This window comes from Canis lupus, chromosome 7 (genome assembly GCF_003254725.2).
Source record: "Canis lupus dingo isolate Sandy chromosome 7, ASM325472v2, whole genome shotgun sequence".
NCBI lineage: Eukaryota > Metazoa > Chordata > Mammalia > Carnivora > Canidae > Canis > Canis lupus.
Window position 1 is genome coordinate 24,055,748 of NC_064249.1, and position 27,900 is coordinate 24,083,647.

Below are 27,900 nucleotides of genomic sequence, written 5' to 3' on the forward strand. Positions count from 1 at the left end.
AAGTGTTCATTCCAGACCAAGGACATCTGCTGTGAAGATGACATAAAAGTTCCCCGTATTACAGTCTGAAAACAGCCTTTTAAAAAATTTTTATTCAAGTAAAACATGGGGCTGAAACTCATGACCCTGAGATCAAAAATCGCGTGGTCTCCTGAGTCAGCCAGGCGCCCCTGCAAAAGCAGTTTTTAAATGACAACAATCTGGGTGCCTGGGTGGCTCAGTGGTTGAGCGTCTGCCTTCTGCCAGGGGCACGGAATCGAGTCCCACTTCGGGTTCTCCGCAGGGAGCCTGCTTCTCCCTCTGCCTGTGTCTCTGCCTCTTTCTCTGTGTCTCTCACAAATAAATAAAATCTTTAAAAAAAATAAAATAAATGACAACAAGCCCCCCCCCCCCCGCAAAAAAAAGTGTTTTAATGTATATAAAAATCCCAGACATATAAACTGGAACTGTCTTTATCATTGCCATTATCTATACAATCATTATCTCCATTATAGTGGACGGAAAGGATTTGCAAAGTCTAAGGAGGAATTACAGAGGAGGAGGAGTTGGCAAGAATTCTAGGTTCGTGGGAAATAGCATCCTAAACTGGATGGAGGACATAGGAGGAGGAGCAGGCTCAGCGAGACCGAGAACCAGGAGAAGAGAACTTGGTGACGAAGGTAGGTCTGGGGAGCCGAGGAAAGGAGGTAGGTAGGGGCAAAGATACTTGAAAAGTATCGAAAAGCTGAAGAAAAAACAGCAGCACGCGAGGACAGCCGGCGGCACCATCAGCATCAAAGCCGCGCTCCGGGGTTTGTAATTGGCTCACGTTTCGTGAAATACCGCGAGAACGCAAAGCCAATAAGTGAGCCTTCCCGCCATAGGCTAACGCCCCGCCCTGCGCCCCGCCCCCTGCGCTCCGGGCCCCGCCCCTCGCGTCCTCGCCGTAAAGAGCCGTCAATAAATATTCCTGCGCTTCGGCGTTTGCGGCAGACAACATGGCGGCCTCCGTGCTGGGCTCTCTGCTGCGGACCGTCCGGCAGGTCAGGCGCGCGCCCTTAGCCCCGTGCCCCGCCCTCCCTACTGAATCCCCAAACCCGCGGGTCCCCTCCTACTACTCTGCCGCCCGTAGGGTCCAGTGCGGAGTCGTCCCAGGGGAGGTCTCCGAGCCGCGCAGATGCAAATTTGGTGTTCGTAAGCCCGTAACGCACCGGCGCTGAAAGCTGCGGATTGCCGCCGACTTATAAGTGAGAGCAGGCGGAGAAGAGAAGGTGGGGGTTGGGGGGTGTCGGTGGACTGTGACCCCCAGGGACTCCAGCGTTCCGAGGAGAGCAAAGGAGACCTGACGAGAGTCGAGCGAGGGAGAGGGAAAGCCCGGAGACCGGTGGCCCAGAACCAGGCGAGGACAGCGTGGCAGGGAGCAGGGTCTGTGCGCAAAGTTGACAGGCCAGTTACAGGGGGCTGAGACCTGGCTGTCGGATTTAGCAGCGTGAGAGTCGTTGGAGCCCTCATCACAGCAGTTTCGGTGTGTTCGAGAGAGAGGACGAGAGGAAAGAAATGGGAGAGGCTACGAGTATAGACAAATCTTTGCAGATGTTTTGCTGCCAGGGGAGCAGAAAAATGGGTCAGTAGCTACGGGAAGGAGAGGTGGGTTAAGAGTGGGTGTTTTGTGTGCATGTTTTTCCACGTGTCGGAAGTAACTGCCTGTCTTTGTGTTAACCGGCAAGATCCTGTAAGCGGGGGGCGGGGAAAATTGCTGGACCTGTACCCTTGTGCAGGTGACAGGTGGTGAGTCTCAAGTTACACTGTTTGGTCTTAGGAACATGGGCAGGTCATCATCTGTGGTAGTGTTGTCCAACAGGAATATAATGCCAGCTCTATATGTAATTTAAAATACTCTAGTAGCTATGTTAAAGTAAAAAGAAACTTGAAATTAATTTGAATAAAATATTTTGAAGCCAGTATATCCAAAATATTACTTCAGTATGTAACCTATGAAAATGACTTATGAGATATTTACATTGTTTTGTCATACTAGATTTTCAGAATCCAGTTGGGAGTTTTCCTTACAGCACATCTCCGTTTGAATGCTACATTTTCCACCATGAAGATGGAAAATGTAGTCCTACCAAGACAGTAAAGTTGCTTGACGTTTACAACTGCTTCAGTTTAAATTTTTAATGAATTAAAATTAAATAAAATTATGAATTACATTCCCCATCTGCACTGGTTACATTTCAGGGGTTCAGAAGCAGTATGGGGTTAGCGGCTGCTATATCAGAGTGGAGGGAGTTGGGATTGTATGAGATACAACATTGTATTTACACACTGTGGAATTTTTTTTTTAATTTATTTTTTATTGGTGTTCAATTTACTAACATACAGAATAACCCCCAGTGCCCGTCACCCATTCACACTGTGGAATTTAGGCTGGGTAAGGGGGAAACAGGAAATCAAAAGCTGAGAGTGAAAAGGTGGTACAATTAATGAATTAAAAACCTCATAGGGCTTGGTATTGGAGTGTTTGAAGGAGCAAGCCAGACAGAAGTGATAGAGAATGAGACACACAAAACTGAGGTAATGGAAAGTTTCCACTTACTGGTAGTAAAAAACCCAGGGCATGGAAGGGAGTATCAAAAATCACTGGAGGAGAGGAGTTCGAGGAAATTATCAGGAGATAATTTCGTGTATACTGAGATCACCAGGAATTAGGACAAGAATATTGGAGAGTGACAGTGAGCCAGGATCTAGATTCAGTGAAAATGAAAGGGAAGGGCTGTGGTAGATGAGTGCAGGAGTTGAGGGGTGGTGAAAGGTACAAACCAAAAGCAAGAGTCAGAGCTTGCTTTCAGGAAGAAAAGTTTGGGAGCTTCCCTGAAGAGCAAGGAATACATTTCTCCCACCTCCATGGCCATTCACGGGAGAAAAAAACTACAGGGAAAGCCAGCAGGAGGGATTCAGGATTCAGCTAGAGCAAAACTCTGAAGATGTTAAGGGAAGTTGAGGATTTAGATGATTTTGATGACTGTAGAGCACGAATTGAGGGCCCACTGAAAGCATTTTGGGAGTTAAAGACAGATTGGGGGGCAGAAGAGGATGTGTACAGAATAGAATACAATCTTAATGTATATAGCAGTGTTTGAAACCGACAAAATATTGATACTATAAATGTAGGCAAAGGACGTAAAACATTCTCAGAAGAAATAATATAATAGACCAATAAATGTTTTAAGAGTATTTCTTTAAGAGTATTTAAGAGCTAGCCAGAAAAAAAAAAGTTATAAAAAAAAAAAAAAGAAAGAAAGACGTTTAAAAATAGATAGAAACCTGTTCAGAGATGGTAGAGAGGTTGATTAGGAATAGTTTGGAAAAGAAAGAAAATGTTTAATTTTGTTTTCTAAGTTTCCTTAACTTTCAGTTTGATTTGAACCTTGAGTTGCCCTTCAACACAAATTGTTTCTTTCAGCCAGAATGATCTCCCCTGATCTTAGGAGTCTATCTTGTTTATTTTCCTGTTTGGGTTGAACAAACTTCAGCTTCTCTCCCACTGTCCCGTTCCCCAACCCACCCACCCGCCCCCGCAGCTATGTCAAAAATCCGGTCAGTCCTTTCAAAGCTTTGCTAAAGCCCCTTTTTCCATGATAGTTGTTTCCAGCCCCAGTAACCATGGTATTCATTTAACTTAGTCATGTGTTAAATCAATATTGGAATTCCACTGTGCTTGTTTCATTTCCAAGGGTGATTGTAGAATTGTCTTACCCGTTAGCATTGAATGCATTCAGTTTATCTTTTATTAATAGATTGAAAAAATGTTGGTGTTCTAGTAATTTCATTTTCAATTTATATTCTGTATAATGCTGTACGTATATTCTATAAAGAGCTTTTATTGGAAATCATCATTTCCATAGTTAAAATTTTTTTTAAGATTGATTTCTTTCTTGTAGAAAGGAGAGAGTGTGAGTTCGAAGGGGAGGGGCAAAGGGAGAGAATCCCAAGCAGATTCTACACTGAGTGAGGAGCCCGATTTCCAGGCTTGATCTCACCACCCTGAAGATTACAACCTGAGTCCAAACCAAGGATTGGATGCTTAACCAGCTGTGTCACCCAGGTGTCCCTTCATAGCTGAAATTTAATTAACATGTAATGTTTGCTCTGGTTTGGGAGAGACTTGAATTTTGGTGGCCTATGTAATCTATGCCTGAACTAAATTAAGAAAAAATCGGACTGAGTAAATTTGAAGATCTAGTTGGTTTTATTAATTGATGTTGGAATCAGGAACCCTCCCATCTAGCAAGTAGAGGGGAGCTCTCAGGAACTGTACAAAATGGAGGTTTTTATAGGAAAGAGGGTGGGGCAAGAAAGTTATTAGCAAAAGAAAAGGATTGTTCCAGGCAATATCACTTCCCCTTAGAGGGAATGAACAGTGATCTTCTCATGCAGACTACTTCATCTTCCTTTGGGGGATGGAGGACCTGTGGGGCACTTATTGGTGCCCATTAGAAAATTCCTGACTGACCAGTGAAGACTGAAGACTGCTTTTTCTGGGGGAGGTTGAAACCAGGGGTAGATTAGGTATTAAACTTTGGCCTGAGGGCTTGGCCTAAATGATGCCATTTTGGGCCTGTGGTTTTCTCTTATAATTACCACCTTCTGGTCAGACTTTCAGCTTGACAGAAATGTGATAAGAATTGAAGGCACTAGGGGCGCCTGGGTGGCATCTGCCTTTGGCTCAGGGCATGGTCCCGGGGTCCTGGGATCTCAACCTGCATCGGGCTCCCTGTAGGGAGCCTGCTTCTCCCACTGCTTATATCTCTGCCTCTCTCTGTGTGTCTCTTATGAATAACAAATAAAATTAAAAAAAAAAAAAAAAGAATTGAAGGCATTAGCATCACCCAGTAACCAACTTCAAGTTCTAGCAGTTTTTGTTATTCTTCTGTGTGTGATTTCTGTAGGTCGTGATGTTTGGCTTAACCTCTGGGATATTCACAGATCATGGCTTTAGGTTCAGTTTTTTAAGTTGGTCATTTTCTTTGTTCCTTAGATGTTTCAATTTTTTTCCTAATTTAAAAAATTTTTAAAGTTATCTCTATGCCTGACATGGGACTCAAACTTACAACCCTAAGATCGAGTTGCATGTTCTACCGACTGAGCCAGCCAGGCGCCCCCAGATGTTTCAGGTCTTAGGGAGATCATTTGCTTGGTGGTTAGCAGCCGTGAACATGCATTAATAACTTTTGAGAGAATACAACGCATGAGGGGAGCTGTTATGATTACTATAAGCAAGATAATTCCTGATATATGGAATATGTTAAAGAGCTATGGTCCCCAAGAGCCAAATGAATCAAAATTAAATAAGTCAAAGAAAGACCCTGGGAAGGAGCTGCCTTTTTAAGCCAAATGACTTGTTCTGTGATTTTATGTAATTGAGTTTCATCTTCCTCAGAAGTGTTAATCCAGGCACAGCAGGTGGTGGTGGCCATAAGGACTGACACCTTGTTCAGATAAAAGATAATCGAGAGCTAATTTATTATCAAGGACAACTTTGGCTAGGGAGTCTCAGGATCTTTATTGGGCTGTTACTGCTTTAGTAACTTATTTTGCAATAATTTTAAGAATTAAGGAGCAGTTCTTGATCATAGCCTCATTTATGTTTATCCCAATCAGAGAAATATGGGCCTGTCAAATAAATCTGAGTCATGAAAGCCTCCTGGTAGGTCCTTTTTAACTCAACGATGTGAATTCAGGGAAATTGACCAATAAGATGTCTTATTTTGCTTATGAAAAGTCAAGAGCACAGTTAGATTTTCTCCTAGGCTGAAATAAGAGTTACCCCCTCTTCACAAGGGCCTGGGACGTTAATGAGGACATTAATCTTTCCAGGGGGTACCAGATTAAAGGAAAGGAAAAGGAGAGCTGGTTTTATGTTTATTGTATGAAGTCTTGATCTGTCATCTTGAGTGGAAGTAGTCTGTTGCAATGTCAGTTACTTCTCTTTGTCAATTTGATTTAGAAGTCTGAAGCATGGGGATCCCTGGGTGGCGCAGCGGTTTGGCGCCTGCCTTTGGCCCAGGGCGTGATCCTGGAGACCCGGGATCGAATCCCACGTCGGGCTCCCGGTGCATGGGGCCTGCTTCTCCCTCTGCCTGTGTCTCTGCCTCTCTCTCTCTCTGTGTGTGTGTGTGTGTGACTATCATAAATAAATAAATAAATATTAAAAAAAAAAAAAAAGAAGTCTGAAGCATCTGTATAGGCCAGGTGTCAGGTGGAGTGGTTTTTCTGGCTGTGTGTATCCATGGCCTAATATCTTTTGGTTTTGCAGCACTGTTAGTGGTCAGGAGCACTTGGGTAAGGTCTTTACCAGTGGGGCTCGAGAACTATTTTTCTCTGATGATGTTTTCAAAATGCCCAATTCTCAGCTTCCAGACTGTAACCAGTAGGATCCTTTGAACTGGGGTTCAGAGAAAGCTTTATGTACATATTGATTATAGAGTTTAGCTTAAGGTATTAAAGATTTATAGTAGCTCGCCATACTAGCATAAGACAACAAGAGATCAGCAGAATGTCATATGTAGATAGAATTCCAAAATGTGGGCAACCTGGGTGGCTCGGCGGTTTGGCGCTGCCTTTGGCCCAGGGCATGATCATGGAGTCCCAGGATCAAGTCCCACCATGGAGCCTGCTTCTCCCTCTGCCTGTGTCTCTGCCCCCCTCTCTCTCTCTCTCTCATTAATAAATGAATAAAATCTTTAAAAAAAATTCCAAAACGTTTGCAAGGTTTTTTGTTAATGTTTGTATGATTTACCTAGTGAAAGGGGTGCACTTTGGTCCTTGGAGATCATGGAAACACACTTCTAACCATTTCTTTGCTGTTGTGGGAGGGCATCAGCTTTGCAGTCAGGGAAAGCTTCAGTCCAATCAGAAAACACTTAAAATAACAGGAACATATTGATTGCCCATGCTAAGTGGCAGTTAAATGAAATCAGCTGCAAGTGCTCAACAGAAGGAGGTTTGAAGCCTCTGGGAGCACAAACAGGATTTTTCCAGGATTGTGGCCTACACAGATTGGACATTACTAGTAGACGGTTTTTGTAATTTGAAAGAAGTCTCCACATTAATGTCTGTCCATAGTTCGAATCATCTTAAATGTATCATGGAGGGTGAAGGAATGCAAAAACTGAAAATCAGGGTTTGACAGCAGAGAAGAGCCACATGGCTGTTTTGGGTTTCCTGTAGTCCTATTTGTGGGCAGCGGTTTTTGAGCCATCTTAATATCTCCAATGTAAGAGCCAACTGTTGTCATGTTACAAGGACACACAAATGGCAGGTTTGGTAGTGAGAGTCCATTTTTGCAGAAGCCGAATGGACTTCAGGCACATGTGCCACAATCTTACAAATACAATATAAAGACTTAGTATTACTTCCTTGACAGTGCTTCTCATGTAATTTACATATTTTTTCTTGTCTCCTTTTTTTTTTTTTATTTTTATTTTTTTTATTTTTTTTTATTTATTTATGACAGTCACAGAGGGAGAGAGAGAGAGGCAGAGACACAGGCAGAGGGAGAAGCAGGCTCCATGCACCGGGAGCCTGACGTGGGATTCGATCCCGGGTCTCCAGGATCGCGCCCTGGGCCAAAGGCAGGCGCCAAACCGCTGCGCCACCCAGGGATCCCTCCTTTTTTTTTTTCTAATTTACATTTTAATTAACCAATCTTTTAGGATATTCCAGGCCAAAGGCTTCATCTAAATTTGATTTTGGGAAGTTTATTAAAAATCTCCAAAAGCAGTTGCCTAAATAGGATCACAGATCATTATGAAACTTAAAAGGTAAAAAAAAAATTGTCAGTATTAATCAAAAGCAGGTTGAAAGTCCAAGAAAACTGTCCTTTTAGCAGAGGGAAAACCAGATCCTCATTTTGTACCACCAGCCTTTTCTTTTCTTTTCTTTTCTTTCTTTTCTTTTCTTTTCTTTTCTTTTCTTTTCTTTTCTTTTCTTTTCTTTTCTTTTCTTTCTTTTCTTTTTTCTTTTCTTTCTTTTTTTTTTTTTAAGATTTACTTGTTCATTTGAGAGAGAGAGAGAATCTGAAGCAAACTCCCCACTGAGCATTAAGCCCCACACAGAACTCAGTCTCAGGACCCTGAGATCATAACCTGAGCCGAAAGCAAGCCTGACGCTTAAGCAATTGAGTCACCCAAGTGCCCCGGTACCAGCTTTTGATATTAAAACTCTTTCCTGGGGGCACTTGGGTGGTTCAGTCAGTTCAATGCCTGCCTTTAGCTCAGGTCATGATCCCAGAGTCCTGAGATCGAGTCCTGCATCAGGCTCTTAAACTTTTACTAAGTTAAATGATGAGTTAAGTTAAATTCATTAAATACATAGAATAAGACAAAACACTAAAACATTACTAAACATAGGTTTATCTATTTTGGATTCCTACTACAAAGAAACTAAAAGAGATTTATATGTGTTAATACTACAAGAAAAAAATTTTAAAAGGGACACATATGCTTCTACATAATATGAAATGTATTTATAACTTGGCAAAATTAAGGAATGGTGGTTAACACTCCATTCACAATTGCTTCTTAGTTTTCTTTTTTTAATTTATTTTTTTAAAGGTTTTTAATTTATTTATTAGAGACAGAGAGAGACAGGCAGAGGGAGAAGCAGGCTCCATGCAGGAAGCCCGACATGGGACTCAATCCCTGGTCTCCAGGATCATGCCCTGGGCTGAAGGCGGTGCTAAACCGCTAAGCCACTGGGGCTGCCCGCTTCTTAGTTTTTAGTATGAATTACAGTTTCTAAGGTAAAACGTTTGAATGTATGTAATTAAAACTACTAAAAAAGGAAACATTTCCATATGTCAAGAAAATAGGATGTTTTCAGGAAAGTATGAGAAATAGAGATGAATTTTTTGTTAAAGGGAAAAAAATTAATTTTGTCCTAAAATGAGACTGGTTGTTTAAAGAAAGAAAAAGGACAAAACTGGAATACAGAGGAAAAAAAGAGCAATAGAGGGTTTGTGGAAAAGGAATCTTTGAAAAGGAATTTTAATATGTGGTCAAGCTGGTTAAGATTAAAATGTATTTGGTTTTTAAAGATTTTATTTATTCACGAAAGACCCACAGAGAAGCAGAGACACAGGCAAAGGGAGAAGCAGGTTCCCCGCAAGGAGCCCAGTGCAGGACTCCATCCCAGACCCCAGGATCATGCCCTGAGCCCAAGGCAGACACTCAACCACTGAGCATCCCTAAAATGAATTTGTTTTAAAAAATGAGTTTTGGGGGCACGTGGCAGTCAGTTGAGCATCTGACCCTTGGTTTTGGCTCAGGTTGTGATCTCAGGGTTGTGGATTTGAGCCCTGTGCTGGGCTCCACACTGTGTGGAGTCTGCTTAAAACTCTTTCCCCCATTCCACTCCCCTCTGCAAAAATAAATAAATCTTTAAATCTAAAATAAATACATAAGAACAGGAGATCTTAAGCAGATGGCCTCATCTTCCTTTGGGGGACTGGCCTATGTGGTACTTACTGGCACCCATCAGAAAGTTCTTGACTAGTCAGATAAGACTACTTTTCTGAGGGAGGTTGAAACTGTGAGTAGATTAGGTATTAAACTCTTGTTTGAGGACCCGACCTAAGTGATGCCATTTTGGCCATGTGGTTTTATTTTTTAGCAAGTAAACATGTGACAGTGAGAAATGTATTGTCTTATTACAGAACAACTTGTGCTAAAAATATTAGCTCAGTGATAATTTCAAAGTGCCCTTTACCCTAGCATTCTGCTTCCAAGAATGTATCTTGCTGATCTAAAGGGATGAATGTAAAATAATATATGTAGGAGGTTATTCAGTGCATTCAGTGCATTGTTTTGAATGATAAATGATGAGATGTGATCTAGATGTCCACGAGGAGGTCACAGACTGATTAAATGATGCATCTGTGAGGAGGAGAAAATTTCCTTCTGTTCTTCTATGTTTTCAGCTGGGACTCCTGTAACGAAAGACATGAACAGGAGAAAAGCATACAAATATGTAAGTTTTACATGACAGTGAGCCTTCATAAGGCAATGATGACTGGAAGAAGTGGTTTAACCTGAGTATTTATGCTAAGTCTGGTGAAGTGCTAAGTTTTGGGGAAATGTGATAAGAGAAAATATGAGCTGAGTGTGGTAAACTCAGGGATTGCCAAGGCCTGTTCCTTCACATTCCTCTTGGCATCCCTCCATCTTCAATGGTAAGGCTGACCAACACCCCCCACCCCCCACCCCCTGCCGTAAGCCCCTTTAAGTGTAGGGAGGCACGTCTCACCTGAGGGTCTTACCACCTGCTTCAGGGGGAGGTCAGAAAGTCTTTACTGTACCTGTTGTGTTTCAGATTCCTTTTGCCTGAAATGTATATCAAGGTGCCATATTTTGAGGTAGTGTGCCCTGAACCTTGTCAAGTCCACTGCATGGACAGTGGAATATGTAGCCCAAAGAAAATGGAGAAATTTTTTACATGTGGATATGAAAGCTCTCCAAAATATATTGTTAAATGAAGAAAAAGGGAGGAGGACATGAAACCTGGGAAATAGAGTGTGTGTGTGTGTGTGTGTGTGTGTGTGTGTGTGTGTGTGTGTGTGTGTGTGTAGGTATCTGGAAGGATACACAAGATCTAGTAACAGTGGTACCATTGAAGGTAGAGCAGTGGTCATTGGGTAAGGGATAAGGTGGGAGAGAGTCTGCATGGTTTTTCTTTTTTATATACTTTTTTGGTTTTTGAACCATGTAACTATTAGCCTAAGTAAAGATCCAACAGAATTATATTAAAAATCTAACAAGGGAGGGATCCCTGGGTGGCGCAGCGGTTTAGCGCCTGCCTTTGGCCCAGGGCGCGATCCTGGAGACCCGGGATCAAATCCCATCTCGGGCTCCCGGTGCATGGAGCCTGCTTCTCCCTCTGCCTATGTCTCTGCCTCTCTCTCTCTCTCTCTCTCTCTCTCTCTCTCTCTCTCTGTGACTATCATAAATAAATAAAAAATTTAAAAAAAAAAGAACTATTAACATTTGCAACAATGTGGTTGGAACTAGAGGGTATTCTGCTAAGTGGAGTAAGTCAATCAGACAGTTATAATTTCACTCGTGGAATTTAAGAAACAACACAGAGGATCATAGGGGAAGGGAGGGAAAAATAAAATAAGATGAAATCAGAGGAATATGAACCATAAGAGACTATAGAAAACAGAGAGTCACTGAAGGGGGGGGAGGAAGTGAGGTGAGTGGGTGATGGGCATTAAGGAGGGCACGTGTTGTAATAATGAGCACTGGGTGTTATATGCAACTAATGAATCACTGAACTCTACCTCTGAAACTAATAATACACTGTATGTTAATTGAATTTAAATAAATTTTTTAAAAAATTTCTCCAACACACCTTTTTGGCATTATTAATTACCACCATTTGGATTAATGTACTTTTGTGGAAGTAATTTATTTTGAGTTGTCCACTAGTTTACATTATTAAAGTGATCCAGGGGCACCTGGGAATCTCAGTTAAGTTTCTGCCATGATCCTGGGATCAAGCCCTGCTTTAGGCTCCCTGCTCAGTGAGGAGTCTGCTGCTGCTTCTCCTTCTGCTGTTCCCCCTGCTTGTGCTCTGCAAATACATAAAAAAAAAATAAAATCTTGGGCAGCCCCGGTGGCGCAGCGGTTTAGCGCCACCTTCAGCCCTGGGTGGGGTCCTGGAGACCCGGGATTGAGGCCCACGTCGGGCTCCCTGCGTGGAGCCTGCTTCTCTCTCTGCCTCTCTCTCTCTGTGTCTCATGCATAAATAAATAAAATCTTAAAAAAATAAAATAAAATCTTTAAAGTGATCCAAAATGATTAGAAAAAAAAGTATTAGGTCATAGTCAATAAAAGGGATCACAGGATGAGAGACACTGGCAAAGCCTGGATCTCACTATCCTTCACCTTGTTCCTTGTTATTTAGATGGTTCCTTCATCAGCTTCAGGCCAAGTTCGAGGTTATTATGTGGACTGGAAAATGTTGCGTGATGTGAAGAGACGAAAAATGGCCTATGAATATGCAGATGAGAGGCTACGGATCAATTCACTCAGAAAGAATACCATCTTGCCAAAAGATCTTCAGGTGAGCCTATTAGGATGAGCCCCTTTCTGCCACAAGATCATTCTCAAATCAGAGTACTGTTGAAACTGTTGTGACTTAGTGACAATATAATTTCTGGAGAATATCAAATTCTTGTTAACATAAATTAATACCCTTGAAGTGATTTTGGTGAGTTTCAGATTAAAGAGAATATTCATTCCTAACTCACCTTTTAACTGTTTCATTAGATGACCCTTAGAATCTACTGGTAAGCACACAGATTGGGCAGTTATTTTGACCTAAGATCTCTCTCCCTACTTCCAACTCTTTGAACTGTCAAGGCATTGGGAGGTTTTGCTGATGCTTGAGGGAGGCCATCTGCCTCCTGCCTGGCCTAACCTGTTCCTCTCCTAGGGCAGCTCCTAGCCTATCTCTCTGAACTCCTTTGCCCACCTCTGTGTGCTGAAGCGGCTTCCCATCTAGGTTTACTTTCTTCTACTCTTAACTTGAATAAGAGGATGTCAACCCTATTTGACTTCCTGAAGCATAAGAGCATAAGGTCCTGTGCCTAACTGGTGACATAAAATACCTGCATTCAGGAGTCTTATTGGGGCACCTGGGTGGCTCTAATTAAGTGTTGGACTCCTGACGTCAGCTCAGGTCATGATTTCAGATCTCTACATCCTTGCCAGCATTTGATTTTACCCATTCTGAAAGTTGTAAGGTGATACCTCATTGTGGTTTTGGTTTTCATTTCCCTGATCATTAGTGATGTTGAGCATCTTTTCTGTGTCTGTTGGCCATCTATAATCTTTATGTCTTCTTTGAAAAAATGTCTATTCAAGTCCTCTGCCTATTTTTTAATTGGATTATTTGCCTTTTTGGTATTGAGTTGTATAAGTTCTTTATATACTTTGAATGTTAGCCCTTTATCAGATGTATTGTTTGTACAGGTCTTCTCCCATTCAGTAGGTTGCCTTTTTGTGTTTGATATCCAAGAGATTACTGCCTTTGTTTTCTAGGAGTAATCTGGTTGCAAGTCTTACATTTAGGTCTTTAATCCATATTAAGTTTATTTTTGTATATGGTATAAGTAAGTGGTTCAGTTTCATTCCTTTGCAGGTAGCTGTCCAGTTTACCCAACACCATTTACTGAAAAGACTGTCTTTTCCTCACTGTGCGTTCTTGCATCCTTTCTCATAGATTAATTGACCATTTAAACGTGGATTCATTTTTGGGCTTCCAGTTGTGTCTGATTTTGTGCCAGTACCATCCTGTTTTGATTATTAGAGCTTTGTAGTATATCCTGTTTCTCAGGATTGCTTTGGCTCTTCAGGGTCTTCTGTGGTTCCAAACAAATTTTAGTATTATTTGTTCTCGTTCTATGAAAAATGCTGTTGGTATTTTGATAGGGATGGCACTGAATCTGTAGATTGTTTTGGGTAATATGGACATGTTAATAATATTAATTCTTCCAATCCATGACCATGGGATATCTTTCCATTTTTTGTGTTGTCTTCAGTATCTTTCATCAGTGTCTTAGAGTTTTCAGAATATAGAATTTTTCACCTCCTTGGTTAAATTGGCAGACATAATAAAGGTAGTAAATTGATTACTTATAAAGCCAATATGGAGGTTAAAACATAAAAACTTAAAAAAAAAAAACATAAAAACTTAGGTAGTAAAATCAGTTTTACCAATGAAAGTTAGTCTAAGGATACACAAAATAAGAAGATGTAAAACATGACATCATATCTATAAAACATGGAGGGTAGGAATTTACTGCTTTTAGTTCGAACTTAAGCTACAATCAATATAATATAAACTGTTATACACATGAGATGTTATATATAACCCAAGAGTAACTACAAATGAAGAAGTTGAAGTAGATACATAAAAAATAAAGCTAAAGAAATTCAAGCATAAGACTAAATATCAAACCCCAAGGGAAGAGAGCAAAAGAAGAAAAAAACCAAACACAATAAGGACACAATTAACAAACTGGTAGTAAGTCTGTGCCTATCAATAATTACTTAAATGTGAATGGACTGATGCTCCAATCAAAAGACATAGAGTGACTGAATGGATAAAAAAAATAAGACCCATCTACATGCTGTTTACCCAAGACTCACTTCAAGACGTAAAGGTATATACAGACTGAAAGTGGAAAAACGTAAACCCTGCAAATAGGAGTGAAAAAAAAAAAAAAAGCCAGGCTAATACTTGAGGTGTGTTTTCTGCACTCTGGGAATGGCAGTAGAAGAGGGTCATCAAGGTTTCATTTTCAAGATGGAAAGCCCATCCGACTCAGCTGTGATTTTAGCTAGCACTCCTCAGGACTATGCCAATCCACTGTCTCCCATATGGGGAGTAGTTCAAGAAAACAAGCTATGAGTGCAGCCCTTAGAGAATGCTTAAGGAAAACTAGATCTTCATTTAATTCCTGTTACAGTGTGGTAAAACGCTTGACATAGAGAATGAAGAAAATGATGAGATGTTTTCAGAGAAACCAGCATATTCGATAGAAGAAAACTGTTTGGTATTTCGAGAAAATTTTAAACACACAGATAGTGAATTTGAAGAAATTTATTTGAAAAATACCTTCAAGAATGTCATTGCAGGGCCTAGGTAGCTCAGTTGATAGACCATGCGACTCTTGATGTCAAGGTTGAAAGTTTGAGTCCCACATTGGGCATAGAGATTACTTAGAAATAAAAAAAAGTCAAAAAAAAAAAAAAAAAAGAAAAGAAAATCAGTGCATGTGAAACTGAATCACTTGATACTGAGGCTTGCAGTGATCTTCAAAGTGACATTGTAAATGATCTTCCCAAACGAGGATTAAGTGAAGAAAAAGCAAAGTTGGACAAGCAGATTGAGGAGAAAGAACACCTTCTTCAGAGGCTAAAACTGGTAAAAATTTACAGCTCAAAGATTGTCCTGTCTGTTATAGTTGTTAATAAAGAAGTAGAGAAGCTGGAGCCACCTATTGCTTTATGAGTTGTATCAGCTATGTTTGAGGAGAAGAAATCCAGCCTTACTCAGTTGATAGACCACTATGGGTTAGATGATAAATTGCTACACTATAACAGAAATGAAGATGAATTTATAGGTGTTTAATTCATAATTTTTTTTCTCTGCTATTTCTGAGAATGACAACTTAAAACAATACATTTTAAAAGGAAGGTAGAAACCATTAGGGCTTAGATATCTTGATGAACATCAATTTAGGGCACTCTTATATAACTATAAAATAAGTTTTACAGTGAAAATTTAGTATTTTGGATAAATTTGCCACAAAGAAAACTTGACATTTAAAGAAATGTGAAAAGAAACTTAGGTTAAAGAAAAAAAAGATGGCCATTTCTGGAAGTCAGGTTTTTTTTTGTTTTTACAGTTTTACTTATTTAAGTAATCTTTATACCCAGTGTGGGGCTTGAATGCACGACCTGGATATCAAGAAACACATACTCCATTGACTGAGCCAGCCAGGCACCTCTGGAAGTCCATTTTAATATATGGTTTTGCTTATTGTGGTAAAAAAAAAAAAAAAATCTTCTAAATATTCAAAAATTGTCTGGTAAATGTCTAAACCTAAAATGGTCTAAAGATGCATGCCTGTTTCCTAAGTTTATGAACCTTGTTTTCATCCATTTCCCATGTATTTCCATCTGGATGGTGTAGCAGGTAATTAAACTTGTTCGTATGTCCAAGCAAACAAACAAACAAAAGACTTTAGAACAAAGACTGTAGCAAGAGACCAAGAAGGGCATTATGTAATAATAAATGGATCGATCCAATAAGAGGATATAACAATTGCAAATCTCTGTACCCAACATAGGACCACCTAAATACATAAAGCAAATATTAATAGATATAAAGAGAGAGATTGACAGTAAAACAAAACTATTAATAGATATAAAGAGAGAGATTGACAGTAAAATGTAGATCATCCAGACAGAAAATCAATAAGGAAACTGCATCTTTGAATGATACATTAGACCAGATCTAACAGATATATACAGAACATTCCATCCAAAAACAGCAGAATACACATTCTTTTCAAGTACATAGGGAACATTCTCTAGGATAGATCACACGTAAGGTCATAAAACAAAGTCTCAAAAAGCTTAAGATGATCGAACTCATATCATACATCGTTTCTGATCACAACAGTATGAACCTAGAAATAATTGTAAGAAGAAAAAACCCACAAACTCTTGGAGGATAAACAACATGACACTAAGCAACAAATGAATCAGGATGAAATCAGAAAATTAATAAAGACATGGAGCCAAATGAAAATAGTGTAGGCTAAAATCTTCAGGACACAGCAAAAGTATTTCTAGGAGGGAAGTTTAGAGTCATACAGGCCTACCTTAAGAATTAAGAAAAATCTCAAATAACTGACCTAACCTAACACTTAAAGGAGCCAGAAAACAACTAACAAATCTCCAAGCTAGTAGATGGAAGGAAATAATAATGATCAGAACAGAAATAAACGAAATAGACATGGAAAAAAAGAACAGAGAAGAACAATGATAGAAAGCTGGTTCTTTGGAAAGATAAACAAAATTAATAAACAGCCAGGCTTATCAAGAAGAAGTAAGGAATAAAATAAATAAAGGAGAGGAAATAACCGATACCACAGAAATATAATTGATTATAAGAGAATATTTGGAAAATTATATACCAGCAAATTGGACAGCCTAGAAGAAATAGGTGAATTCCTAGCAATCTGCAATTTTCCAAAACCAAATCAGGAAGAAATAGAAAATCTGAACAGACGTATTACTAGCAATGAAATTGAATTGGTAATAAAGCTCCCAACAAACAAAATCCAGGATCAGATGTATTCACAGGTGAATTCTCCCACACATTTAAAGAAGAGCTAATATCTATTGTTTTCAAACTACTTCAGTAAATAAAAGAGGAAGGAAAACTTTCAGATTCATTCACATGTCCCCCATTACCCAATACCAAAAGCAGACAGGGACACTACAAAAAAAGAAAACCACAGGCCAAAACCTCTGATGATCATAGGTAAAAAAAAAAATCCTAAAAAAAGCAAAGCCATTTCAAAGGATCATTCTCCACAATCAAAGAGATTTATTTCAGGGATGCAAGGGTAGTTCACTTTTGGCAAATCAGACTACCCACAAAGAATAAAACCCATATGATCATCTCAGTAGATGTATTTGACAAAATACAACAGCCATTCATGATGAAACTCAAACTGGATTTAAGGGGAACATACCTCAACTTAATGAGAAGGTCATTTATATAATGTAAATGAAGGTCATTTACAGCTAATGTAATACTAATGGTGAAAAATTGAAAGCTTTTCCGGTAAATTTGGAAATAAGACAAAAATGTCCACTTTCACTACTTTTATTCAGTATGGTACTGGAACTCTTAACTGTAGCAGTCACACAAGGAAAAGAAAAGTCATCAAAATTGGTAAAGTAAAATTGTCATTGTTTGCAGATGACCTAATACTATACATAGAAAACCCTGGGGCACCTGGGTGGCACAGTTGGTTAAGAACCCCTCTTGGTTTCAGCTCAAGTCATGATCTCAGGGAGTGAGATTGAGCCCTGCGTCAGGTTCCACACTTGGCAAGGGATCTACTTGAGAGATTCTCTGTCTCCTTCTCCCTGCCCTTCTTCTCCCTCCACTCATTTGTGTGCGCATGCTTTCTCTCTCTCTCTCTAAAATAAATAAAATATTCTTAAAAACCCAAATGACTCCACCAAAGAACTATTAGAACTGATAAATGATTTTAATAAAGGTGCAAGATATAAAATTAATATACAGAATCTGTTCTAATTCCAAACATTAATAATGAAGTAGGAAAAAGAGAAATTAAGAAAACAGTCCCATTTACAATTATACCAAAAAGAATATAATACCTAGGGCATACTTTTTTTTTTTTTACATTTGTTTTTATTTGTTTGATTTGCCAACACCCAGTGCTCATCCCATCAAGTGCCCTCCTCAGTGCCCATCACCAGTTACCCCAGTCCCCCGCCCACCTCCCTTCCACAACCCTTTGTGGAGTCTCTCATGGTTTGTCTCCCTCTCTAATTTTTCCCATTCAGTTCCCTTCCTTTCCCTTATAATCCCTTTCACTATGTCTTACATTCTACATATGAGTGAAACCATATGATGATTGTCCTTTTCCGATTGAGGAAATACTCTTTAATGCTTAATAGTTTGAGTTAATATAGTGGCTTTCATATACATTATCTTATTTAATTTATGTACTATGTTAGAGTAATTAATGTGCTTTCTCACAGTCTGGTGGAGGGTCAGTCATACTTGTCATATTTGAGTGAATATAATCACACACATTAATATGCACATATATAAGAAAAAATCTCTGCTGAGAAATCCTTAATGCAAGCTTCTGCAGTAATCTCTTTTTCCTCCATCTCAACCACTTTTGTCCTTACTAGATTCATTCTCTATATTGCAAGTGATCTTTTAAAAATGTAAATCTCATCTGATCTCTCATCTTCACTTCTCCAGCAGTCAGAATCTTTACCATAGGTGTCAGAGCTCTGTCACCCTTCTGCAGCCTCCTCTCAAATCACATTTGATCTGTATCCCAGAGGTTTCACGTTTTCATGACTGGTAAGTCAAATGGGAAATAACCTAAATTTATATCTTTTTAAAAATATTTTATTTATTTATTCATAGAGATACAGAGGGGGGGGGGGCGGCAGAGGGAGAAGCAGGCTCCACGCAGAGAGCCTGACGTGGGACTGGATCCCGGGGCTTCAGGATCACGCCCAGGGCTGCAGGCGGCGCTAAACCGCTGCGCCACCAGGGCTGCCCCCCTAACTTTATATCTTAAGGAACTAGAAAAAAGAAGAGCAAAGTAAGTAAGCCCAAGTTAGCAAAAGAAAGGAAATAACAGGGGCACCTGGCTGGCTCAGTTGGTAGAACATGCAACTCATGAATTCAAGGCCCACATTGGGCATAGAGCTTACTTAAAGAAAAAGGGAAAGAAAAGAAATAACAAAGAATAAAAGCAGAAATAAATGGAGACTAGAAAAATACTAAGGATCAGTGAAACTAAGCTGATGTTTTGAAAAGATAGACAAAATTGACAAATCGTTAGCTAAACAACTCAAAATCAGAAATGAAAAAGGAAACATTACAGCTGTTATTACAGAAATACAAATAAACTGATATGAGCCATTATATGCCAACAAATTGGATAACCCAAAAGAAATGGATAAATTCCTAGAAATATACAGCCTAAAAAGACTAAATGGAGGAGAAATAGAAAATCTGAACTGACCAATAATGAATAATGCTATTGAATTAGTAATCAGAAACTTTTCAGTGAAGAAAAGCCCAGGACCATATGGCTTCATGAGTGAGTTCCATGAAACATTTAAAGGTGTAATACTAGGGTGCCTCAGTGTCTCAATTGGTTAAGTGTCTGTCTCTTGATTTCCAGCTTGGGTCATGATCTAAAGGTTATGTGATCAAGCTCCATCCCAGGCTCCTTGCTGGACATGGAGCCTGCTTGGGAGTCTCTTTCTCCTTCTCCTTCTCCTTCTCCTTCTCCTTCTCCTTCTCCTTCTCCTTCTCCTTCTCCTTCTCCCCCCTCCAAATTTTTTTTAAATCATTAAAGAAAAAGGTAGATTAATACAATACTTCTTAAACTCTTCCAAAAACTTGAAGGCAAGGGAACATTTCTAAATTTATTTTATCAAGCCAGTATAACCCTGTTACCAGGGCAGCCCCGGTGGCCCAGCGGTTTAGCGCCGCCTTCAGCCCAGGTCATGATCCTGGAGCCCCGGGATCGAGTCCCACGTCGGGCTCCCTGTGTGGAGCCTGCTTCTCCCTCTGCCTGTGTCTCTGCCTCTCTCTCTCTCTCTATCTCATGCATGCATAAATAAAAATCTTTAAAAAAAAAACAACAACAGCAAATAAACAACCCTGTTATCAAAGCCAAATAAAGACACGATAAGAAAAGAAACTAAAGGAGTGCCTGGGTGGCTAACTCTTGATTTCAGCTCAGATCATGACCTCAGGATTGTGAGATCAAGCCCCCTGCATGGCGCTCTCCTGGGTGATGAGCCTGCTTAAGATTCTCTCTCTCTCTCTCTCTCTCCCCCCACCCTCTCTCTGTCTTTCTCTCCTCCCCTCCCTGCCTCCCCCCTCAACTTCCCACTCAAAGAAAAGAAACTACAGACCAATATCCCTGAAGAATGTAGATGCAAAAATTTTTAAAATACTAGCAAATCCTATCCAATACCATATTAACAGTATCATCCATTATTATCAAATGGGATTTATCCCTAGGATGCAAAGATGGTTCAACATATGCAAATCAATAAATATGATACACCACATTAATAGAATGAAATACAGAAATCATATAGTCATCTCAACAGATGTAGACAAAGCATTTGACAAAATAACAAGATTTTTTTATAAAAGCTTTCTAGAAATTGGGTGTAGAAGAAACATGTAACAAAATAATAAGCCCATAGGTAACATTACACTTAGTGGTAAGAGGTTGAACGCTTTTTGCCTAAAGTCAGGAACAAGAAAAAGATGTCCACTCATGGCTCTTCTATTCAGCCCAGTACTGGAAGTCCCAGCCAGAGTACTCAGGCAAGAAAATTTTTTAAAAAGGTTGGCTCAGTGGTTGATCCTGTGTTTATGGATCAGAAGGATTAATATTGTTAAAATGTCCATATGTGGGGCACTCTTGATTTAAACTTGGGTCATGACCTCAGGGTTGTGAGATCTAGCCCTGTGTTGGGCTCTGTGCTCAGTGGGGAGTCTGCTGGGGATTCTTACTTTCCCTCTCCCCCTGTCCCTTCTCCCTCTCTCTATCTCTCTCTAAAATAAATAAATAAGTCTTTAGGGCAGCCCGGGTGGCTCAGGGGTTTAGCACCACCTTCAGCCCAGGGCGTGATTCTGGGAACCCAGGATTGAGTCCTGCGTTGGGCTCCCTGCATGGAGTCTGTTTCTCCCTCTGCCTTTGTCTCTGCCTCTCCCTGTGTGTGGGTCTCTCACGAATAAACAAATTAAATAAATAAATGAATAAATAAGTCTTTAAAAGAAAAGAAAATGTCCTTATTATACACGAATCCATGTATAGACTTTTTGCAAGCCCTATCAAAATTCCAATGGCATTTTCCCCAGAAAGTAAAAAAAAAAAAAAAAAAAAGCCTAAAATTCATATGGAATCACAAAAGAGCCCTGAATAGCCAAAGCAATCCTGAAAAAGAACAAAGTGGAGACAACACACTTCCTAATTTAAAGCTTTATTATAGGGGCTCCTGACTGGCTGTCAGTGGAGTGTGTGACTCTTGATCTCAGGGTTGTGAGTTCCAGCCCCACACTGGGTATCAAAATTACTTAAAAATAAAATAACCATTTTATTACAGAATTGTAATACTCAAAATAGTATGATACTGCATGAAAACAGACACTAAGAACAGTGGAAGAGAACCAAGAGCCCAGTAATAAACCCATTCCTATACGGTCAACAAATATTCAACAAAGGAACCAAAACTATGCAACACAGAGAGAATAGTTGCTTTAATAAATGGTGTCAAGGAAACTAGATGTTTAGGTGCAAAAGAATGAAATTGGACATCTGTCTTATTACACCACTTACAATAGTTAACTCGAAATGAATGAAAACTTATCTGAACTGTAAAACTAGAAGAAAACATGAGGGAAAAGCTCCTTGACATTTGGTCTTGGCAGTGATTTTTTTTTTTTTTTTTTTTTAAGATATGACACCAAAAGCACAAGCAACGAAAGCAAAAATAAGTGGGACTACATAAAAGTAAATAACTCTGCACAGCCAAAAGCCTGATAAAGGGTTAATATCCAAAATATATAAGAAACTCTTCTAGTTCAATAGCAAAAGAAACCCCAAAAACACTTTAGTTGAAAAATGAACAGAGAACCTAAATAGATGTTTTTTTCAAAGATGTACAAATGTCCCCTACAGGTACATGAAAAGATGCTCAGCATCACTTATGATCAGGGAAATGCAAACCCAAAACCACAATGAGATGTTAGAATAACTATTATCAAAAAGACAAAGTGAATAACTGTTAGAATAACTATTATCAAAAAGACAAACTGGGGACGCCTGGGTGGCTCAGTGGTTTAGCGCCTGCCTTTGGCCCAGGGCATGATCCTGGAGTCCCAGGATCGAGTCCCATGTCAGTCTTCCTGCATGGAGCCTGCTTCTCCCTTGGCCTGTGTCTCTGCCTCTCTCTCTCTCTCTCTCTCTGTCTCTCAAGAATAAATAAATAAAATCTTTAAAAACAAAACAAAACAAAAAAACAAAGGGTAACTTTTGGCAAAGATGTGCAGAAAAGGATACTTTTGTGCACTATTGGGGATGTAAATTGGTGCACTAATTATTGAAAACTGTGTGGAGCTTCCTCAAATAGTTAAAAATAGAACTACCCTATGACCCAGTAGTTCTGCTTCTGCATATCTGAAGAAAATTAAAATAGTAATTTGAGAAGATACCTGCACTCCCATGTTCATAGCAGCATTATTCACAATAGCCAAGATAGGGAGGCAACCTAAGTGCCAGCAAATGAATGTGATATTTATTAAAAGAAAATGTGGTGTACATACACACATATACAACATACAATAGTATTTTACCTTTTGCAGTAAGATAAATGTACCTGGGGAGCATTACGTTAAGTAAGTCAGAGAAAGACAAATACTTTTTGGTTTCACTTACATATGGAATGTGGAGTAAGTTGAACTCCTAGGAACAGATTAGAATGGTGGTTACCAGTGGCTGGGAGGTAGGGGAAAATGGGGAGATCTTGGGCAATCTACAAACTTCTATTTATAAGGTGAGTAAGTTCTGAGTCTAACATATCAAATGGTAATTATAGACAATAAAGTATTATATGCTTGAAAGTTACTAAGAGAGGAAATGTTAAATGTTCTCATCACCAAAAAAGGGGGGGGAGGGTAATTATTTGGGATGATGGAGGTGTTCACTAGGCCTTTATTGTAATTATTTTGCAGTGTATGCATATATCAGATCATCATAGTGTGTTACACAGTTAAATCTCAAAATGGGAAAAACCTATGAGGAGACAACAGAAATATGTTCATGTATTTTCCAAATGATTTAAACAAGAATGTGTGGTATTAGGTGAAAAACTAAGGAAGACAAGAATACAAAATTAATATACAGAAATTGATGACATTTCTATACACTAATGATAAAGTAGCAGACAGAGAAATTAAGAAAACAGTCTTGTTTACAACTGCGCCAAAAACAAAATAGCTAGGAGTTAACCAAGGAGGTAAATAAAAGACCTGTACTCTGAAAACTATAAAACACTGATGAAATTGAAGACAAGGGCAGCCCTGGTGGCTCAGCGGTTTAGCCGTCGCCTTCAGCCCAGGGTGTGATCCTGGAGACCCAGGATCAAGTCCTGCGTCGGGCTCCCTGCATGGAGCTTGCTTCTGCCTGTGTCTCTGCCTCTCTCTCTGTGTCTCTCATGAATAAATAAATAAAAATTTTTTTAAAAATTGAAGACAATACAAACAAATGGAGAGCTATTCCATGGTCATGGGTTGGAAGGATTAATATTGTTAAAATGTCCGTACTACCCAAAGAACTCTATAAATTCAGTCCAATTCCTATCAAAATACCGACAGTACTTTTCACAGAACTAGAACAAATAATATATTTTTTAAAGATTTTATTTATTTATTCATGAGAGACACACAGAAGGAAGCAGAGACATAGGAAGAGGGAAGAGAAGCAGGCTGCATGCAGAGAGCCCGATGTTTGACTCGATCCTGGGACGCTCTGAGCCAAAGGCAGACGTTCAACCGCTGAGCCACCCAGGAGTCCCTAGAACAAATAATATTAAAAATTTTATGGAACCATGTAAGAGCTCAGATACCAAAGTAATCTTGAAAAAGAACAAAGCTGGAGGTATCCCAATCCTAGATTTCAAGATATACTACAAAGTGGGGCAGCCCTGGTGGCTCAGCGGTTTAGCGCCGCCTTCAGCCCAGGGCATGATCCTGGGGACCCGGGATCGAGTCGCATGTCGGGCTCCCTGCATGGAGCCTGCCTCTCCCTCTGCCTGTGTCTCCGCCTCTCTCTCTCTCTCTCTCTCTCTCTCTCTCTCTCTCTGTCTCTGTCTCTGTCTCTCATGAATAAATAAATAAATCTTAAAAAAAGAAAAGATATACTACAAAGCAATAATAATCAAAACAATGTAGCACTGGCACAGAAATAGATATATAGATCACTGGAACAAAATAGGACAGAAATAAACTCGCTTAATCTATGACAAAGGACAACTACATGCAAAAGAATGAAATTAGACCATGTACTTATACCTACATAAAAGAAAACTCAAAATGGATTAAAGACCTAAATGTGAGATGTGAAACCATAAATCTCCTAGAAGAAAATATAGGCAGTAATTTCTTTGACATCATCTGTAGCACCATTTTTCTAGATATATGTCTCCTCAGGCAAGGGAACCAAGTATAAATAAACTTTTGGGAATAACACCACAATAAAAGCTTTTGCACATCAAAGGAAACCATCAATAAAGTAGAAAGCCTATTGCATAGGAGAAGATATTTGCAAATGATATGTTGCAAATGATTATAGAGGTTAGTACCCACAATCTATAAAGACCTTCTACAACTTGGGGCTCCTGGGTGGCTCAGTCAGTTAAGCATCTGCCTTTGGCTCAGGTCATGATCCTGGGGTCTTGGGATAGAGCCCTGCTTTGGGCTCCTTGCTCTGCTGCGAGCCTGGTTTTCTCTCTCCCTTTGCCTGCCACTTCTGCTTGTGCTCACTCTCTGTCAGATGGATGAATAAAATCTTAAAAACAAAAACACTTATACAACTCAACACCCAAAAAAGCAAATATTTAAAAATAGAGGACCTGAATAGATACTTTCCTGAAGAAGACATCCAGATGGCCAACAGACACATGAAAAGATGTTCCATATCACTCATCACCAGGGAAATGCCAATCAAAACTACAATGAGATGTCGCCTCACACCTGTCAGAATAGTTAGAAGTAAAAAGAAATACGTGTAGGCAAGGATGTAGATTCAAGAGAAACTTTGTGTGTGTGTTGGTGGGAATATAAATTGGTACAGACACTGTGGAAAACAGCATGGAAGCTGCTCAAAAAATTAAACATAGAACTACCGTATAATTCAGTAATTCCCCTCCTGGATACTTGCCCATGGAAAACAAAAACACTAATTCAGAGATCCATACACCCCTGTGTTACTGAAGCATTGTTTATAGTAGCTGAGATAGGGAAGCAACCCAAGTGTCCATCAAAAGGAAAATGGGTAAAGAAGGAGTGTGTGTGTGTGTATACACTTATGTATATACAGTGGAATATTATTCGACCATAAAAAATGAGATTTTGTCATTTGTAACAACATGGATGGACCTAGAAAGTATTATGCTAAGTGGAAGAAAAACAAATGCCATGAGAATTCACTTATATTTGGAATCGAAAACAAATACAAAAGCAGACCCATAAATCCAGAGAACAAACTAATGGTTGCCAGGGTTGGAGGAGAGAGATGGGCACAGGAAGTGAAAGGAAGTGGGAGGTATAGGCTTCCTGTTTATACTGAGTCATGGGATGAAATGTACAGCATAGGAATATGGTCACTGGTGTGATGGTGTGGTGTGGTGACAGAAGGTAGCTACACGTGTGGTAAGCACAGCATAAGTATAGATTTGTCGAATCACTGTCGTACACCTGAAACTGTGTGTCAAGTATACTTCAATAGAAATAAAATAAGATCCAAGAAAAATTTAGGTAGCTGCCCTATTCGTAATAGCTCAAAACTAGAAACTACCCAGATGTCCATCAGTTATAGAATGGATAAAGGAATTATGATATGTTCACACAAAGAAAATCACCACCAGTGAGGATGAATCAATCCCAACACATGCAACAAACAGCAGGGATGAATCTCACAAGCATATTATTGAATAAAAAAGCCAAAGAGAAATGAATAAAAAAAGAATGCCTACTGTATGGCTATGTTTATATAAAATCTAAATAAGAATTCATCATTGGTGTTAGTAATCAGGTGAGCTGCTGGCTACAGTGCCTGTGTTCAGTGTCTGAAAGGAGGCACAGGTGGGGCCCGGGCTGCTACTGCCGTTTGGTTACATCTCTGGTTGCTTGTTACAGAGATGTTAAGTTACTGAGCTTTACACTTAATGGTTTGTGGATTCTTGAGTGTCTATGTTAAATTTCTATAAAATTCTTAAAAATTGTTTTGGGAGCATGCCAAACATTTCTGTCATTTTCCTGGTCTATTTGTTTCTACCTACCCAGAGGTTAAGGTTCACTACTGTGTCTGAGGTTCTTTGGCAGACTGGCTACATCAGTGAATCTAGCCCTCTGTTCCGACTTAAGCATCTAGAATAACTGTGCATGTGATCTGGGTAGTAATGTTGTGACTCCCTTAGGAAGTGGCTGATGGAGAAATTGCCGCCCTTCCCCGGGATAGCTGTCCTGTCAGAATCCGAAACCGGTGTGTTATGACATCCCGTCCACGTGGTGTAAAGCGGCGCTGGAGGCTTAGTCGTATTGTCTTCCGTCACTTAGCAGACCACGGGCAGCTGTCCGGGGTCCAGCGAGCAGTATGGTAACCGGCTTCTGAACCTTCTGAGCAGGGAAACCAGTTCTGGCAAGAAGAGACCTCTCTGCTCGGGGAAAACCTAGTTTCACAGGGGTGCAGCATGGGAGTCTGCTCTGCCTGATGCTGCCTACGGTTAAAGTACTTTTTAACTTCAAATGAAGAAATTTGGATGTTTCATTCTGTCCGTGAATTCCAGCTATCTGAGAATTATCTTTTCTCTTGGACTTAAAAATGAAACACACTGTTTCCATGCATGGTACAAGGAGTAGAGTAATAAAAAATATTCTGTGAAAAAAAAATATTCTGTGAAAATATTCTCTGTATGCCTGCCTTTTCCTTCACACTTAAAACTTTTAGCAACGTATGAGGGTTCCTGTATTTTTAAGGGCATTGTTTGATAAAGCAGTGTCATCTAATAGTTAATGCAACTCATGGACAAGTAGCTCATTTGTGGCAATTTGTCCTCATGGCCTGGCTTCCCTACGCTGCACAGCACACTCTACTGTTAGGGCAACAAGGTAGAGCTTATGCTCTCAGTTATCTAATTCATGCTCGACTTCTCTGTGTGGTAGTTGGACCCGAGGCAGAAGCACTACATGTTTTCTTGTTCCATCTTCAACAGCCTTTAGAACAAATGTCTCTTTAAGCCCCTGAAAATCTATCCAAACAGGAAAAAATTGTTGGAATAGTTTACATTTTCTGTATTCTTGTTTATTTTGTCTGTAACAGAAATGGGTAAAGGTAGCAAAGGATTGTCTTGTTCAGGGCAGCCCGGGTGGCTCAGCGGTTTAGCACCGCCTTCAGCCCAAGGCATGATACTGGAGACCCGGGATCAAGTCCCACGTCGGGCTCCCTGCATGGAGCCTGTTTCTCCCTCTGCCTGTGTCTCTGCCTCTCTTTCTCTCTCTCTCTCTCTCTCTCTCTCTCTCTCTCTGAATAAATAATATTATATTATATTATATTATAATATTATTATAATATTATAAATAATATATTATATTATTATATTATATTATATTATAATATTATATTATAATATTAATATTATTCTCATGAATAAATAAAATCTTTAAAAAAGGGATCCCTGGGTGGCGCAGCGGTTTAGTGCCTGCCTTTGGCCCAGGGCGCGATTCTGGAGTCCCAGGATCGAGTCCCAC

General features: G+C 39.7%; 1 protein-coding gene and 1 pseudogene across 2 annotated transcripts; both read left to right on the forward strand.

Annotated features, from left to right (window-relative positions):
- Positions 1 to 869: 869 nt before the first annotated feature.
- Positions 870 to 27,057, forward strand: MRPS14 (mitochondrial ribosomal protein S14). Of its 2 annotated transcripts, XM_025430239.3 has the most exons (4): positions 1,585 to 1,603; positions 9,962 to 10,011; positions 11,947 to 12,105; positions 26,571 to 27,057. In XM_025430239.3, exons 1-4 carry the CDS (start codon positions 1,600 to 1,602, stop codon positions 26,751 to 26,753), a joined length of 396 nt encoding a protein of 131 aa, XP_025286024.2. In that variant the 5' UTR covers positions 1,585 to 1,599; the 3' UTR covers positions 26,754 to 27,057. The 2 variants fall into 2 exon arrangements, with proteins under 2 accessions (XP_025286025.1, XP_025286024.2); XM_025430240.3 differs by lacking the exons at positions 1,585 to 1,603; positions 9,962 to 10,011 and adding an exon at positions 870 to 1,022.
- Positions 12,113 to 18,585, forward strand: LOC112648578 (swi5-dependent recombination DNA repair protein 1 homolog; annotated as a pseudogene).
- Positions 27,058 to 27,900: the final 843 nt, after the last annotated feature.

Bases quoted from the DNA above. Each gene is read 5' to 3' on its own strand.
- MRPS14 (XM_025430239.3), top strand. The intron at 10,012-11,946 runs GTAAGTTTTACA...CTTGTTATTTAG, and splicing joins GGAGAAAAGCATACAAATAT to ATGGTTCCTTCATCAGCTTC. The intron at 12,106-26,570 runs GTGAGCCTATTA...TGACTCCCTTAG, and splicing joins TCTTGCCAAAAGATCTTCAG to GAAGTGGCTGATGGAGAAAT.